General features: G+C 42.5%; 1 protein-coding gene across 1 annotated transcript; it reads right to left on the reverse strand.

Annotated features, from left to right (window-relative positions):
* Positions 1-770: 770 nt before the first annotated feature.
* On the reverse strand, positions 771-4,840 carry LOC137022680 (extracellular calcium-sensing receptor-like). Its single transcript, XM_067389115.1, has 6 exons — positions 4,578-4,840; positions 4,098-4,392; positions 3,129-3,920; positions 2,616-2,837; positions 2,279-2,402; positions 771-1,684 (listed from the first exon to the last, which is right to left on the reverse strand). Exons 1-6 carry the CDS (start codon positions 4,805-4,807, stop codon positions 771-773), a joined length of 2,577 nt encoding a protein of 858 aa, XP_067245216.1. The 5' UTR covers positions 4,808-4,840.
* Positions 4,841-17,683: the final 12,843 nt, after the last annotated feature.

Genomic DNA, 17,683 nt, shown 5'->3' on the forward strand with positions numbered 1-17,683 from the left:
TTTTCCAAAATAACTAAATATATATGTGTTATAGACATTGTAATAAACACCAAAAAAAAAAAAAAAAAAATACGTAAGGAAATTTACTTGCTTGAATCTTGACAAATCCAGTCATGTAAAAAAAGGAGATGAGCTTGACGCAAAATCTGCAGGTAAAGTTACTCCATGGCCAGATGACTGGACCTATAAACACTTATTCTATCCAATAGCATTGTGAGGACAAACAATAGAACCCATTAACTATGTAAATATGGTCTTGAGAGCAAAAAAACATTTGCAAGCCTTTTTTAAAAATTGTTGAAATTGTTAAAAGTGGCTTTACAGGGTTAACTAGACACACAGGTGTGTTAAGATATAACAAAAGTTTTTTAACACATCTGTTTTAAGAGTAAGCTCGGATATGTCAGGATATTTATTAATATTTCTCAGAAATTATGTTCATCAGAAAGAAGAAAGTTCTATACACCTAGAATGGCTTGAGAATGAGTAAAGCTTTGGCTCATTTTCATTTAAAAGTGAACTAATCCTTTAATAAAACATATGCGTACTGATCCTGAAGAATAGAATGAACCACACCTGCATAAAAATCCTTCCCAATACACACAATGTACCAGTTAAATGAGGGGGAAAAAAAGTTTTTATTTTTATGTTTTAACCACAGTAACATGCTAAAATATAGTGTATTATTGAACTACACAAGTTGTGAATATACTACATATCATCTGTTTGTTTTTTTTGCACATATAGTACAAACATGTAAAATATTTGTCTCAAAGGGATTTTGATGGTACTTTACCCATTAAATGTTTTTTGGTATTCTGCTCTGGTCTGAAGATAATAATGAAACACTTAGGAGCAAAAATACAGAGAATCAGACCAAAGCTGGAAGCTAAAATAGCAAAAATCTCTACAGCTACGGTAAATTTCCCTGGAGAGCTGACATAAGCTGGAATAAAGGTGATCCAAACAGCACAGAATATGAGCATACTGAATGTGATGAATTTAGCCTCATTAAAATTATCAGGCAGTTTTCGGGCAAGAAAAGCTAAAACAAAGCAAAGGAAAGCTAGGAGGCCAATATAACCCAGTACAGCCCAGAAACCAATAGCTGATCCAAAACTGCATTCAAGAATTATCTTTTCTTTGTAGTGTTGCATGTTATTGTAGGGAAAAGGTGGGGATATTTTTAACCAAAGCACACATATAAGAACCTGTACAAGAGTGAAACTAAAAACACTGAGTCTCTGTTGAAGAGGCCCGAACCATTTCATAACATTACTTCCTGGAAGTGTAGCTTTGAAGGCCATTAACACCACTATTGTTTTCCCCAGAACACAGGAGATACAGAGGACAAAAGTTATCCCGAATGCTGTGTGACGCAACATACAGGACCACTCAGTGGGCCGACCAATAAAAGTAAGTGAACAGAGGAAACACAGAGTCAATGAGAAGAGCAGCAAGAAGCTCAGTTCTGAGTTGTTGGCTCTTACTATTGGAGATGCTCTGTTTTTGTAGAAGAGTAGAGTAATGCTCAAAGCCACTAAAGAGCCAACAACAGAGAAAGCAGCCAGGATAATCCCAATGATTTCATCCCAGTAGAGAAACTCCACTGGTTTAAGAAGGCACTTGTCCTTCTCATTATTGGGCCAGTACTCGGGCAGGCATTTTTGGCATTCTAAAGAATCTGGAAGATGAAGAAATTAGTGCTTAACGGCTATTTATATACCACAGAAACAAAATGGAGACATACAGGAAATCAGACAATACTGCTTTAGTATGACCAAATGAGGGAATAAAGAAGGATCAATAATGTGATGCTAATTTATTTGCCTTATATATCATTTAAAACACACAAAATACAATTCATACATACAACTTTATTAATTAAAAGCCTCATTAAAAGTAATAAATTCTTGAAAGTAGTTCATTAAAATATTATGAACATATTTTTAACAAAACTGCTTTACTGCTTAGTGAAGAAAGTTTTCAAATAAACGTTGAAATGTAGATCAGTTGCTCAAAAATGTGAAGATATTTAGGAAATAATTTGAAACAAAAATGTTACCTTGAAAATTATATTTTAAACATATATTTATAATATAATTATAAATATATTTTATATATATATATACAATGAATAATGTGTGTACAGTCACATGCATTCAGTGTGTAAGGAAAATTATCCATTTTTACTCGATTGTTATTATTTTTATCCCTTAACAGTTGTATAATATTACTATTATACTGTATATTGTATAAGGATATTCTGACAAAGCACCTGTCTCATTGCTGATTTCTCCTTCTGCACAGTTAATGCAGTCATAACAGCAGAAAGGTCTTCCTTTTTGCACAGCCTTCCTAGTACCTGGAGGACAGCTCTCACTGCACACAGACACAGGCACCTGCAGAAATGAAAGAAATCAGAGTCAGAAATTAAAGGCTCTGGGCGAAAATGCTGTGAACATGACTAAATAAAGAATGTTGTTGAATGCTTTTAATATTTAATTGAAGAGTATGACATACATAAACAACAGGTGTGTTTATAAGTTATAAAAAACGTTCATAAATAATTACACAGAGTAATAATCTCACAGAGAATAGAACAACACGTATACCTTTTCACTGCCATCAAACCAAATTATATCTTTGCTCAGACTGAATTCTTGGCCTTTAGGCTGGGATGCATCATATTGACCCACTGTCACAAAATCAATTGAACCGTCTCCTTGAAGCTGCCAATTCACAAGTTCATAGGTGGCCACCGGGTCTCCATTGGTATCAAATGAAACAGAATAATTATTTTTAGTAAAATTCACTTGCTTGAGTTGATTAAAAACCTGTATGATGAAAAACATCAAATTGTGGTGTTACAATTACTTGCTGAATTATCAGTAGGCTACTGATATACTGGGTATGGTTTAATATAGATAGATAGATAGATAGATAGATAGATAGATAGATAGATAGATAGATAGATAGATAGATAGATAGATAGATAGATAGATAGATAGATAGATAGATAGATGGTTGAATATATATTAAGTAGGTCTACACAAAAAAGTAAAGGAATACTGTATTATATTAAGATTTTTTTAAAACACGTTTTTTAAAAGAAAAAAAAAACTTACCTGTCGGGGCTCAACTTTGATGTTTTTGTCACATTTGTCACCTTTGTCGTTACAGACAATGCCTTGGAGGGCATGAGCTATGGCATATGTGGCTTTGTACACCATGTTAGTAACGCGCAACTGGGACGTGTCTGTGTACGGGTTCTGTAATACGCGCAGATCCTCTGTGCCATTACATGCAGGCATAGCAATAGAAGAACCTGTCTGCTGTTTTAGACTACAGCTAAATGAACTTTCCCAGAATTCTGTCAGCAGGGGAAATTTCAGCACCTGCTCTGGAGACAGGTCAAGCAAAAAGTTACGAAAACCCGGGATAACAGACCGCGGGATTGCAACGCCCACGGCACCGATACACAAACCAAACCGCAGCATTTGTGGGTCTGTAACCCACGCCTCACTGCCAATCCACTGCATCGGAGGAGGAGGCTGCTGACTCAGCTCTTCTAGGAGAAATCGCATGTCGCCTGCGGCCACGAAGGCAACTATTGCACGAGCCGTGGACTTGCGAATGACATCAGCGACTCTTTTCAGTTTACTGCGCGGCTGGGTCCTGTAATAGGCCTCAGAATACTCCACACAGATTCCCTCCTCCTCCGCAGCCTTCAGGAATGATGCCATGCCATTGTTCCCATAGTCTGAATCACTGCACACAGTCCCGATCCACGTCCATCCAAAGTGCTTGACCATCCGTGCCAGTGCGGCTGCTTGATGGTGATCGCTGGGTATGGTCCTGAAGAAAGTAGGATGCTGCCGCTTGTCACTGAGACACGCGCATGTTGCGTAATGACTCACCTAGTGCACAAGTGAAGAGAAATAATATATATAAATATATATATATATATATATATATATATATATATATATATATATATATATATATATATATATAATATTTATTATAAATATATTCTAACATGAAATACGTTAAGTAGCAAAACGTGTTGATTACTCGAATCATGCTACACGCACCAGAGGAATTCCAAAAGCACCTAAAAGTCTTGAAGTGCTTATAGCCGGCGTGGAAGCAGAATCTCCAACTAGTGCCGGAATTGCTGAAGATTTTGAACAAGAATCAGTGTCGTTAAATACGAGATCTTGTCCGTTGGCAAGCTGTAACGCTACTTTAATTGCCATTGGCACAGAAGCACAAGAGTCATATATATGGTAACCTAATGTGATGCCCGGTAAGAGATCAGAGCTGTTGTTGATCTCTTGGATAGTGAACTGCAAGGCACGAGCAAAGCGCAGCTCTCTGAAGTCCATGCTGTTGAAGTACACACATAATAGTCTCCTATTAAAAATTAACTCTGTCTTGAACGTTATGCCTATTTACTTCTTATTAACTTATTTCATTTAAAAATACAATTATGAATATAATTTTGAGACAATCATCAGACATTTACTCTGCTTTTGTTAAGGACTGTATTCAATTTTGAATGAAACTCTAACCTGCCACTGCACTCTATTGGTTGTGGCCGTCTAGTAAAGGTGTGTTTCTCGGTCCTCACATAGTAATGAATGGTGAAAGCCCCTCCAATGACAAAGTCTCCATCCTCAAAGAGAGCAGGGGGCTGAGGGTCACCTTGGAGAATGCATGTTCCTAAATTAACCCCACACACAGCAAGGCAAAGACTAATTATACACAGTAGTGTCAGTGTCAAAAAAAGATGAACATTCATTTCTCCTTCTAGGCAAGTGACTACTCCAATTGTGATGCGAGCATTAATTCTTGTTTTATACTCACCATCCACTACTTCTCTGTGTTGTAAATCTTTACTGTAAAACCTAAGAGGGCAGGGCTTAATATTTGCATCAGTCAATAACAGAATATGTCTCAAGTGTATCATAAAGTGTATCAAAACACCAAAACCATGACTTGCCTTCTTTAAGATCGCCTTGTAACCCCAAGAGAAATGAATATGTGAAAGCATATTTATTTTATTTTTGGTTTTACTTGCCCTTTCTACGTACAGTAATTTGCAAGAGATTAAGTCCCCATTACGTTTCACTGACACAAAAATATGTCTGAAAAACATTCTTTAAATTCTATAAATTAGAATGAAGAATAGTAGCAAAACCATTATTTGTTTAACTTGTCCATATAATTAACTTTAAAAATGGGATATAACATGCTATGGCCACAATAAATTGTTTTGAAATATATATATATATATATATATATATATATATATATATTTATTATTATTATTATTATTATTATTATTATTATTATGTGTTAGTGGGTAATTTATTTTTCAATGACAATATTATATTCTTAAATAGGTCAATGACGTGACAGCTTCTTCTTTTTTTTTTTTTTTTGTCCAAAGGCCTTAATAATAATAATAATAATAATAATAATAATAATAAAATATAGCTGCAAGCAGCAATTCGGGGCCAAGCCCCAGAAGGGGCAGTAGCGCAATACGGAGCAGGAAGACCAAAAACAGCAGAAATTGAATGTACATGCTAAACAGCTCGTTCAGAAGGACAGGTGGAAATGAAATGAAAATTAATAGAAGTTCAGAGAATGAACACGGAATGAACTAAAAACACTTGTATCTCATTCAAGAGGAATAAAGATTAGTACAATGCTTATTTGGATAAAAAAGGTATCAAAATGACTCATTACACACAATTGTATAAAGGCACCCCACAAGGGATTCGAACCCACAACCTCCAGGTCCAATGTCCATTTCTCAACTCATTGCGCCACTGTGCAGGTGAATGTTGGCACACCTGCCGAAGTTCATTAGTTCATGTGAAAATGAACTCAAAATGAAGAATTTTTATAAAACTGCACTGAATGTTATATTTAATAACTACTTTAGATCATTCTGCAGCTCATCATGCTGTAGCGCAATACAGAGCAGGAAGAGGAAAAACAGCAGAAAATGAACAAACATGAAACAGCTGGTTCAGAATTACGGGCGAAAATGAAATCAGAACTTATGTACATAAGCTTAGATGAAAATGAACACAGCATGAAACAAAAAGCATTTATTTCTCATCCAAGAGGCAGTAAAGGAATCAAAACACACTATTTCATAAAACCACTCCACCTGGGATTCGAACCCACTATCTTGGGGTGCAGAGCTCATCAGGTAACTGGCTTTACACATTGAGCTACTTGAGGATGCACATTCAACAATCTGTGGAAGAGAACTTTTAGTGTAAGAAAGAATTTACAAAAAAGCATTACTTAGCATGCTAACCATATTAGCATGCTAAGCTAACTTAATGCTAATGAAGCTCATGGTTAACTTGATAGCTGAAGAGCCACATTAAAGAGAATGACAACTGGTTAGCATGCTAAGCAATTAGCATGCTAAGCTAACTAGCATAAGACAACAAACACAAGCAAGGTCACATTCAGAGATGAATATCTTGGGAATGGTAGCGAATATCAAAAATCCATTCAGTCATTTCTGTGCGGCTCGGTCCAAAGATCACCTGAGCTGATTTTGGACAAAATTGGACAAAAATTGTAGGAGGAGTAGTGAAAAAATGGAATACTGTACTTTTCAAAATGGCCACTACTGTACTGGGTGGAGTCTTAATGTAAGATATTGAATGTGATCAGTATGAAGAGAGGAATCAGTTGTATTGACATTCATTTTTCTGGAACAAAGGGTTCAAAAGTTATAACCTTTACATAAGTGAATATTTGAACTGGTGGTGGCGCTATAGACTTAGTCCTAGATACTCCAAAGTTGGTCAAATTACTTTTAATTACTATCACTACAAGCATGCCAAATTTGATAATTTTCCTTCTTATGGTTCATTGATTACCATACAGGGGGAAGAAGAATAACTACGAATTTGGACATAAAGGAATTGCATGTGATAGCTTCAGATTAGACCAGTTTTAGGCAGAATGCCTAGAACAGACACAAGTTCTGCATCTTTTCCTGCCACAGTACCTCATGCGGTCTGGGCATGTGTCACACTGAGTTTCGAACCCACGATGCAGAGCATTCGGGATCCGTGGCGTAACACATTGAGCTAATCAGCCATGCAAGTTCATCAGTATGCTAAGCAGAGGTTTCAGTGTGAGAAAGAGTTCACAAAAAAAAAGCTTCATAGCATGTTAACCATATTAGTATGCAAAGTTATTTAATGCCAACTAAGTTTTGGTTAACCTGTTGACTGAAGACCACATTAGAAAGAATAGCAATAGTTTAGCATGCTAAGCAATTACTGTGCTAAGCTAACTAGTATAAGACAACAAACACAAGCAAGGTCACATTCAGAGATGAATATCTTGGGAATGGTAGCGAATATCAAAAATCCGTTCAGTCATTTCTGTGCGGCTCGGTCCAAAGATCATCTGAGCTGATTTTGGACAAAATTGACCAAAATTTGTAGGAGGAGTAGCGAAAAAACTGTTTTTGATTTAATTCAATATGGCAGACAGGTACATTTAAGGAAAATGACAAATGACACATCGTCGGAATCGGCATAAGCCAGGGAATAAAATGACATAAAGCAGACAAATTTTGGATAATGTTTTCAAAAGTTATAAGCAATTTTGCAAAAATCATTATATCTGTGGAACACTAGGTGGCGCTGTGCTGAAACTACTCATGTACCTTCAGGACACTCTGATGGTCATATGTACCAAATTTTGTGATGATATGTCAAATTGTTTAAAAGTTATTGCAATTTATGACAAAATTCAAAATGGCGGACACGTGGTTCATCCGATGTTGACGAATTCGATATCCTCGGATTCTGCATGGCACAGGGAATCCATAGGCACCAAGATCTTGATTTTCTAATAATTTTTCAGATCTCATGACCTGTAGGTGGCGCTGTTCCCAAATTTGGCATGGAACCTCAGATCATGGTCTTGATCAAGTGTACCAATTTTAGTTTTGATTGCTCAAAGTTTGGCCGAGATACAGCCTCTATAGCAATTTTGGGTCAACCTTGTTAACTTCGTGACATCATAACTTTTGAACAAAGATGAATAAAAAAAATCTGTTCAGTCATTTCTGTGCGGCTCAGACCAAAGATCACTTGATCAAAGTTTGGACAAAATTGGACAAATTTTGAAGGAGGAGTAGCGAAAAAACGGAATACTGTACTTTTCAAAATGGCCACTACTGTACTGGGTGGAGACTTAATGTAAGATATTGAATGTGATCAGTATGAAGAGAGGAATCAGTTGTATTGACATTCATTTTTCTGGAACAAAGGGTTCAAAAGTTATAACCTTTACAAAAGTGAATATTTGAACTGGTGGTGGCGCTATAGACTTAGTCCTAGATACTCCAAAGTTGGTCAAATTACTTTTAATTACTATCACTACAAGCATGCCAAATTTGATAATTTTCCTTCTTATGGTTCATTGATTACCATACAGGGGGAAGAAGAATAACTACGAATTTGGACATAAAGGAATTGCATGTGATAGCTTCAGATTAGACCAGTTTTAGGCAGAATGCCTAGAACAGACACAAGTTCTGCATCTTTTCCTGCCACAGTACCTCATGCGGTCTGGGCATGTGTCACACTGAGTTTCGAACCCACGATGCAGAGCATTCGGGATCCGTGGCGTAACACATTGAGCTAATCAGCCATGCAAGTTCATCAGTATGCTAAGCAGAGGTTTCAGTGTGAGAAAGAGTTCACAAAAAAAAGCTTCATAGCATGTTAACCATATTAGTATGCAAAGTTATTTAATGCCAACTAAGTTTTGGTTAACCTGTTGACTGAAGACCACATTAGAAAGAATAGCAATAGTTTAGCATGCTAAGCAATTACTGTGCTAAGCTAACTAGCATAAGACAACAAACACAAGCAAGGTCACATTCAGAGATGAATATCTCGGAAATGGTAGTGAATATCAAAAATCTGTTCAGTCATTTCTGTGCGGCTCGGTCCAAAGATCATCTGAGCTGATTTTGGACAAAATTGACCAAAATTTGTAGGAGGAGTAGCGAAAAAACGGTTTTTCATTTACTTCAATACGGCAGACAGGTACATTTTAGGAAAATGGCGAATGATACATTGTCGGAATCGGCATAAGCCAGGGAATAAAATGACATGAAGCATACACATTTTGGAAAGTGTTTTCAAAAGTTATAAGCGTTTTTGAAATAATCATTACATCTGTGGAACAGTAGGTGGCGCTGTGCTGAAACTTCTCAGGTACCTTCACGACCTTCTAAAGGTCATACATACCAATTTTTGTGAAGATATGTCAAATTGTTTAAAAGATATCGCAATTTATGACAAAATTCAAAATGGCGGACACGTGATACATCCAATATTGACAGAATCGGTATCGTCGGATTCGGCATGATCCAAGGAATCCATAGACACCAAGATCTTGATTTTCTGACAAACTGTTCAAAAGTTATTGGCCAAAATAGCCATTTTTCATATCTCATGACCTGTAGGTGGCGCTGTTCCCAAGTTTGGCATAGACCCTCAGACCATGGTTCTGATGAAGCGTACCAATTTTTGTTTCGATTGCTCAAAGTTTGGCCGAGATACAGCCTCTATACTAATTTCGGGTCGACCTCGTTAACTTCGTGACATCATAACCTTTGAACAAAGATGAATAAAAAAAATCTGTTCAGTCATTTCTGTGCAGCTCAGTCCAAAGATAATCTGATCAAAGATTGGACAAAATTGGACAAATTTTGAAGGAGGAGAAGCGAAAAAAACAAATACTGTACTTTTCAAAATGGCCGCTACTGTAATGGGTGGAGACTTAATGTAAGAAGTTGAATAGCATCAGCATGAAGAGACGAATCAGATGAACTAAATTTAATTTTTCTATGACAAACAGTTCAAATGTTAAAACCGTTAGAATGTTGAAATTTTGAACTGGTGGTGGCGCTATAGAGTTGGTTCTAGAGACTCCAAATTTGGTCCAATCACTATTCATGAGCATCTCTACAACTGTGCCAAATTTCATCATTTTCTCATGTTCCGTTGATAGGGCTGCCATAGACTCCCATTCGGGAGGAAGAATAATAATAATAAAAGGGAAAACGTACAATTACAATAGGGGCTACAGCCCCTTCGGGGCTTGGCCCCTAAATATATGACATCCACAGTATGTAAGGTAGTACAACTAGATCTCTTTTATTCAGTCAAATAGGTTTTAATTATATTTTTAATTATATTTTGCTACATATTTTGCTACATATAAAGTATTTTAAAGATTTTGATGTGTCAAAATGTCATTCGGTTTAACTGTCCAAAGGCCAATACAGCCATATATATATATATATATATATATATATATATATATATATATATATATATATATATATATATATATATATATATATATATATAGGTGCTGGTCATATAATTAGAATATCTTCAAAAAGTTGATTTATTTCACTAATTCCATTCAAAAAGTGAAACTTGTATATTGTATTCATTCATTACACACAGACTGATATATTTCAAATGTTTATTTCTTTTAATTTTGATGATTATAACTGACAACTAAGAAAAATCCCAAATTCAGTATCTCAGAAAATTAGAACATTACTTAAAACCAATACAAATAAAGGATTTTTAGAAATCTTGGCCAACTGAAAAGTATGAACATGAAAAGTATGAGCATGTACAGCACTCAATACTTAGTTGGGGCTCCTTTTGCCTGAAGTACTGCAGCAATGTGACGTGGCATGGAGTTGATCAGTCTGTGGCACTGCTCAGGTGTTATGAGAGCCCAGGTTGCTCTGATAGTGGCCTTCAGCTCTTCTGCATTGTTGGGTCTGGCATATTGCATCTTCCTCTTCACAGTACCCCATAGATTTTCTATGGGGTTAAGGTCAGGCGAGTTGCCTGGCCAATTAAGGACAGGGATACCATGGTCCTTAAACCAGGTACTGGTAGCTTTGGCACTGTGTGCAGGTGCCAAGTCCTGCTGGAAAATTAAATCTGCATCTCCATAAAGTTGGGCAGCAGCAGGAAGCATGAAGTGCTATAAAACCTCCTGGTATACAGCTGTGTTGACCTTGGACCTCAGAAAAAACAGTGGACCAACACCAACAGATGACATGGCACCCCAAACCATCACTGACTGTGGAAACTTTACACTGGACCTCAAGCAACGTGGATTGTGTGCCTCTCCTCTCTTCCTCCAGACTCTGGGGCCCTGATTTCCAAAGGAAATGCAAAATTTACTTTCATCAGAGAACATAACTTTGGACCACTCAGCAGCAGTCCAGTCCTTTTTGTCTTTAGACACTTCTGACGCTGTCTGTTGTTTAAGAGTGGCTTGACAAAACGAATGCGACAGCTGAAACCCATGTCTTGCATACGTCTGTGTGTAGTGGTTCTTGAAGCACTGACTCCAGCTGCAGTCCACTCTGTGAATCTCCCCCACATTTTTGAATGGGCTTTGTTTCACAATCCTCTCAATGGTGCGGTTATCCCTATTGCTTGTACACATTTTTATACCACATCTTTTCCTTCCCTTCGCCTCTCTATTAATGTGCTTGGACAAAGAGCTCTGTGAACAGCCAGCTTCTTTTGCAATAACCTTTTGTCTTGCCCTCCTTGTGCAAGGTGTCAGTGGTCGTCTTTTGGACAAATGTCAAGTCAGCAGTCTTCCCCATGATTGTGTAGCCTACAGAACGTCTCGGTTACAAAGGTAACCCTCGTTCCCTGAAGGAGGGAACGGAGACGTACGTCGGACATACCGACGAATAGGAATCTCGCTAGAGAGGCCAATCTACTTCGAGTGTAACTAAAACGAACCAATGCACATTGGCATGCAATCATATGCATCAGCTGCTCGCCTCGCAGCGCGGGTATATAATGAGCAGCAGGTGCGTTGCATCTTCAGGTTTTCGCTGAGGAGCCGAACCGGATAGGCGGCAGCATCAGCGGGGTACAGCGACTGTGGCGACGGGACGTACGTCTCCGTTCCCTCCTTCAGGGAACGAGGGTTACCTTTGTAACCGAGACGTTCCCATTCAGTCGGTCACGTTCGACGTACGTCGGACAGACCGACGAATAGGAATCCCTACCAAGGCGCCACAGGAGCTGCCCCCTTCCAGCGCTCTGTTGTAAGCCACCTGAACCCCCTTGCCTGAGGATGGTGGGACAGGGCTAACACAGAGAGAGTCGATCACTGCTGTTCCCCAAAACCCATTCAGTGAGACTATTGGATAACGCTGGGAAAGCGTACCCTTCGCTGGGAAAGGAACGCTGCGGAAGCCACATCCTTCCCCGAAGGAGTTATGTGGAGAAGTACATATGGACTAACCCTGTAGGGCTGTGCTACATATGGAAGAGCTGGGGTGACTCCAACCCGATGAAGGGTAGGTTCTCCCAGAGGGAAAGACACGGGCTTCGTTTAGGAGCAACCGTGGAACCAACCATATGGGATCCCCGTAGGGTCACACATATGGAACCCAGCCTAAACCCGGTTCTCAAGGATACAACGGAGTATAGGCCTGGCGCCAGACGCTCCGCCACGTCGGCTGCCGACGGGATATCGGAGGACTCGACAGGGTCTGCCTTGTAGGGACTCTCTGGAGAAAAGAAGCGCATGTAGCGCAGCAAGCCGACACTAAGCCGGGGCCTCTCCGTGCCTCTGACCTGTGGCGAGAACATGGGAGGAGACCGGCTCGACACGAAGGCTATAGTATCTAGCGAACGTATTAGGTGTCGCCCAGCCCGCAGCTCTACAAATGTCTGTCAGCGAGGCGCCACGAGCCAGCGCCCAGGAGGATGCGACACCTCTCGTGGAGTGAGCATGCAACCTGAGCGGGCAGTGCACGCCCTGAGCTTGGTAAGCCAGGGCGATGGCATCCGCTATCCAGTGGGCCATCCTCTGCTTGGAGACAGCCTTTCCCTTCTGCTGGCCTCCATAACAGACAAGAGCTGGTCTGAGGTCCTGAGGCTTTAGGTTCTGTCTATGTACAGTCGCAAAGCGCGGACTGGAAAGAGTAAAGCCAGGGCTGGGTCTGCCTCCTCCGAGGGCAGCGCTTGCAGGCTCACAACCTGGTCCCTGAAGGGAGTGGTAAGAACCTTGGGCACATAGCCAGGCCGGGGTCTTAGTACCACATGGCTATCACCCGGCCCGAACTCCAGGCACGATTCGTCGACCGAAAATGACTGCAGGTCCCCTACCCTCTTGATGGAGGCCAATGCCACCAGCAGCAAAGTCTTCATAGACAGAATCTTTAAGTCTGCTGACAGCAAAGGCTCAAAGGGAGCAATCTGAAGTGCTCTCAGCACCAGAGTGAGGTCCCAAGAGGGTATGGAGAGGGGACGAGAAGGATTTAACCGTCTCGCCCCCCTAAGGAACCTGATGACCAGGTCGTGCTGACCAACAGATTTGCCATCTAAGTGGTCGTGGTAAGCGGATATAGCAGCAGTATGGACTTTGAGGGTGGAGGGGGGACAGCCTACGCTCCAACCCTACTGCAAGAAGGAAAGCACGACTCTGATCGAGCATCTTCGGGGGTCTTCCCGGCGAGAAGAGCACCACTCGACGAACAGGTTCCACTTAGAGGCGTAAGCACGTCTCGTAGACAGTGCACGTGCCGAAGTGATGGTGTTAAGTACCTCAGGGGGTAAGTCACCTAGAACCTCCGCATCCCGTCCAAGGGACCAGACATGGAGTTTCCAGAGGTCTGGACGCGGGTGCCAAAGAGTGCCCCGTCTCTGAGAAAGAAGGTCTTTCCTCAGAGGGATGGGCCAGGGAGGGGCTGTCGCGAGGAGTGAGAGTTCTGGGAACCAGGTCCGGTTGGGCCAGTAAGGCGCAACTAACAAGACCTGCTCCTCGTCCTCCCTGACTTTGCACAGGGTCTGTGCAAGTAGGCTCACTGGGGGAAACGCATATTTGCGCAGGCCCCGGGGCCAGCTGTGAGCCAGTGCATCTGTCCCGAGTGTCCCCTCGGTCAGAGAGTAAAACAACTGGCAGTGGGAGGTTTCTGGTGAGGCAAACAGGTCTACCTGAGCCTCTCCGAATTCTCTCCAGATCAGCTGAACCACCTGGGGGTGGAGTCGCCACTCTTCTGGCAGCGCAGCTCGTGATAGCTCGTCCGCCACACGGTTGAGCACACCGGAGACATGAATGGCGCGAAGCGACCTCAGATGCTTCCGACTCCACAGGAGGAGATGGCGGGCGAGTTGCGACATGCGACTGGCTGAGGTGTCTGAGCACCAAATCCCTGTGTTTGCACAACTGATCCCGGGACTGTGCTAGAATGAGCCAGTCGTCGAGATAGTTGAGAATGCGAACACCCTGTTCTCTCATGGGAACAAGGACTTTCGTGAAGACCCTCCACGACTTTCGTGAAGACGCGGGGAGACAGGGCCAGCCCGAAGGGTAGGACTCTGTACTGATATGCTCGACCTTCGAACGCGACTCTAAGGAATGGCCTGTGTCGCGGAAGAATTGAAACATGGAAGTACGCGTCCTTCAGGTCAATCGCTGCAAACCAATCTTGGGGACGGATGCACTCGAAAATGCGTTTCTGCGTGAGCATTTTGAATGGTAGCTTGTGGAGGCTCCGATTCAGGTCCAAGATCGGTCGTAACCCGCCGCTTTTCTTGGGTACAATGAAGTAGGGGCTGTAGAACCCAGACCTCAAATCGGCTGGAGGGACCGGCTCTATTGCGTCCTTCGCCAGTAGGACTGCGATCTCTGCACGCAGGACAGGGGCATCGGCATCTTTCACTGTAGTGAAGAGGACGTCCCTGAACTTGGGGGGGGGAAGCCGGGCGAACTGAATCGCAAAGCCGACCCTGATGGTCCGAAGGAGCCAGCGAGACGGACTGGGGAGCGCTAACCCGGCTCGCAGAGACCGTACAAGCAGGACCAAAGGGACCACCGGTGTACCCGCAGCAGGGCAGCGAGGTGGAACACAGGGACGCGGCTCGGGGGGCTCTCTTTGTGAGGCGGCCCGAAGCGGCGTCACAGTGTGCTAGGCAACACTTACCTGGCTCCACGGATGGACAGAGGGAGCCGTCGAGCCTTTGGCTGCCCGCTGCTCGCTGCTGTCCGCTGGCGACAGAAGAGGGGGATGAGAGTGGTGAGGTTTTTCTCCTCCCACTGCTCTCCAAACCCTCTTCAGACCTGGAAATGGAGGAACTGCTCTTTAAAATTTGGGTACTGCTGCCTCTTGGGTCAGTGGTGGAACAGAAACAAACCCAATAAAGGATTTACCACCTGGCCCTCCTCCAGGGGTGGAAGAGCAGCCCCAGCCATCTCTGGGTCGCCCGTCTCAGGGGTGATTCTCACCAACCAGTTAAACAGCTGCAGAGACGGGAGGCGTCATCTCCCCGCAATGGATACAGCAGAGCCTGCTGGGCCGGAGTTTCTTGCAGGGGACGACACCCTTGGCGACGAGCAGACTGAGGGGCGGCCCAAGAGGAACTCAATGGTTTGTCATGGGAAGCTCCCCGATCCGCTACTAACTGAGGAGAACCGCTGGGCTCAGTCCTCGACAGTGTCACCGAAAGGCCACCTCGTAAGATGGGAGCATTGAGAAAGCATTTAGCTTGACAACCTCTCACACCTCACAAGGTAAGCCAGGGGGCACTTCTGGACCACGGAGGTGGACATCATCTGGCTGAGGGCCTGCGCCGTGACTTTGATCACGGTTAGTCAACAAGCGCAGCTCAACCCCAGCACAGAACTACCCTCATGCAAAAAGAGTGCCTTGGCCTCACATGCAGGGTGGGTGTGGTCTGTGTACAGCCACCCCATCCAAGAGGGTAGTGAGAGAGGAAAAACTTATGCAGATTGGCACCTTTGACATTCCATATTTATGGCACCAATATACCCCCATACTGCCAAGTTTTCCATGCACATCTGGAAGACCCAGGAAAGCATGGCTGTAAACTCTGAATCTGAGTCAGCATAAGCACACACCATTACAGTGGGCAGCGTCACCCTCATTTCCAGAGCATAACAGCACTCTCTCCGATGCTGCAATCGACGTCTGTCCCTCAGCTGGAGCTCTGAATGAAATGCTAGGTTCCCCTATGAAAAGGACCAGCAATCCAATCCAGAAACTGCACAGCTTGCAATGCGCTAGAGAGGGAGGGGCCCTAGGGGGTTGGTTCCCCGAAGGAACCCCTCAACCTCATGTCACCCAAGCCATATCAGCAAAGTAGACCTCTTCTGGTGCACCAGAGAGGGCGCTACAATGGATATTACGCAAGGGAACCGCGCATCTAGAGCGCCGAGCGAGCGCTGGGTTGCCGTGACAACCCGCACTGCAGCCCGGCAGCTCGACGGCACACGACACGCAGAGGAGCGAGAGGTTTGCTCTCGTTGATCTCCACGGTCTCCCAGAGTGTCGGGCAGACCTGCGGCTGTGCTTTTACACACAAGCGGCAGCTGGCCAACAACAGAGGGGACTCAAGCTTCCCGGAGAAAGAAGAGTCACGACCGGCGTGTCGACGTGATCATGTTCTCATATGAAAACATGAACACCCACGAACATCATTTCAGCACGTGCCCAGACTTGTGAAACGGTGATCGTGGCCGTCAGTGAGGACAGGAACGATCGCATCCAAAAACACAAGTAGGATGTCGTCTTTAAAAAGACGCGAATCTACTTGTGTAAGCTCTTTCAGGGACTTTACTCTTTTAGAAGTGCTGAAGCACGCAGGGGAACGGCCACCGCAACACAGACAGGGATTGTGTGCAGCCTGTCATGTGCTTTCTCTCTCTTTGAAGGCGCTCACTCTTACCAGCCGTAAAAACGGCTTTTCAGCGCTCAAAAGCGCACCGTACCGGCCGTGAGAACAGCCTTCTGACGCTGTCAAACAGCTATTTGCTCAAAAACGGCAAACGAAACAAAAACAGAAAAAGAGAGGACTTCCACCCCGCTGCTGTGCTGTTCGCCCGCACTCGGAAAAAAAGAGAAGTTCAACCAAAAAGCTTGACTCGTCTTCTAGCAGACACTTGCTTGCAGAGAACAGGAACAAACACCGTTCGGCTCCGAAGCGAAAAGCTGAAGATGCAACGCACCTGCTGCTCATTATATACCCGCGCTGCGAGGCGAGCAGCTGATGCATATGATTGCATGCCAATGTGCATTGGCTCGTTTTAGTTACACTCGAAGTAGATTGGCCTCTCTAGCGAGATTCCTATTCGTCGGTCTGTCCGACGTACGTCGAACGTGACCGACTGAATGGGAACTAGACTGAGAGACCTTTGCAGGTGTTTTGAGTTAATTAGTTGATTAGAGTGTGGCACCAGGTGTCTTCAATATTGAACCTTTTCATAATATTCTAATTTTCTGAGATACTGAATTTGGTAATTTCCTTAGTTGTCAGTTATAATCATCAAAATTAAAAGAAATAAACATTTGAAATAGATCAGTCTGTGTGTAATGAATTAATATAATATACAAGTTTCACTTTTTGAATGGAATTAGTGAAATAAATCAACTTTTTTATTATTATTATGATATTCTAATTATATGACCAGCACCTGTATATATATATATATATATATATATATATATATATATATATATATATATATATATATATATATACTTTTTTTTCTGGCAAGATTTTAAAATATCATATATCAACAAAAATTG

This window comes from Chanodichthys erythropterus, chromosome 7 (genome assembly GCF_024489055.1).
Source record: "Chanodichthys erythropterus isolate Z2021 chromosome 7, ASM2448905v1, whole genome shotgun sequence".
Classification (NCBI taxonomy): domain Eukaryota; kingdom Metazoa; phylum Chordata; class Actinopteri; order Cypriniformes; family Xenocyprididae; genus Chanodichthys; species Chanodichthys erythropterus.

Coding starts and splice junctions, on each gene's coding strand:
- LOC137022680 (XM_067389115.1), bottom strand. CDS start 4,807: ATGAATGTTCATCTTTTTTTGACACTGACACTACTGTGTATAATTAGT. Junction 3,921..4,097: donor GTGCTTTTGGAATTCCTCTG/GTGCGTGTAGCA, acceptor CTTGTGCACTAG/GTGAGTCATTACGCAACATG. Junction 2,838..3,128: donor TCAAAGTTGAGCCCCGACAG/GTAAGTTTTTTT, acceptor TTCATCATACAG/GTTTTTAATCAACTCAAGCA.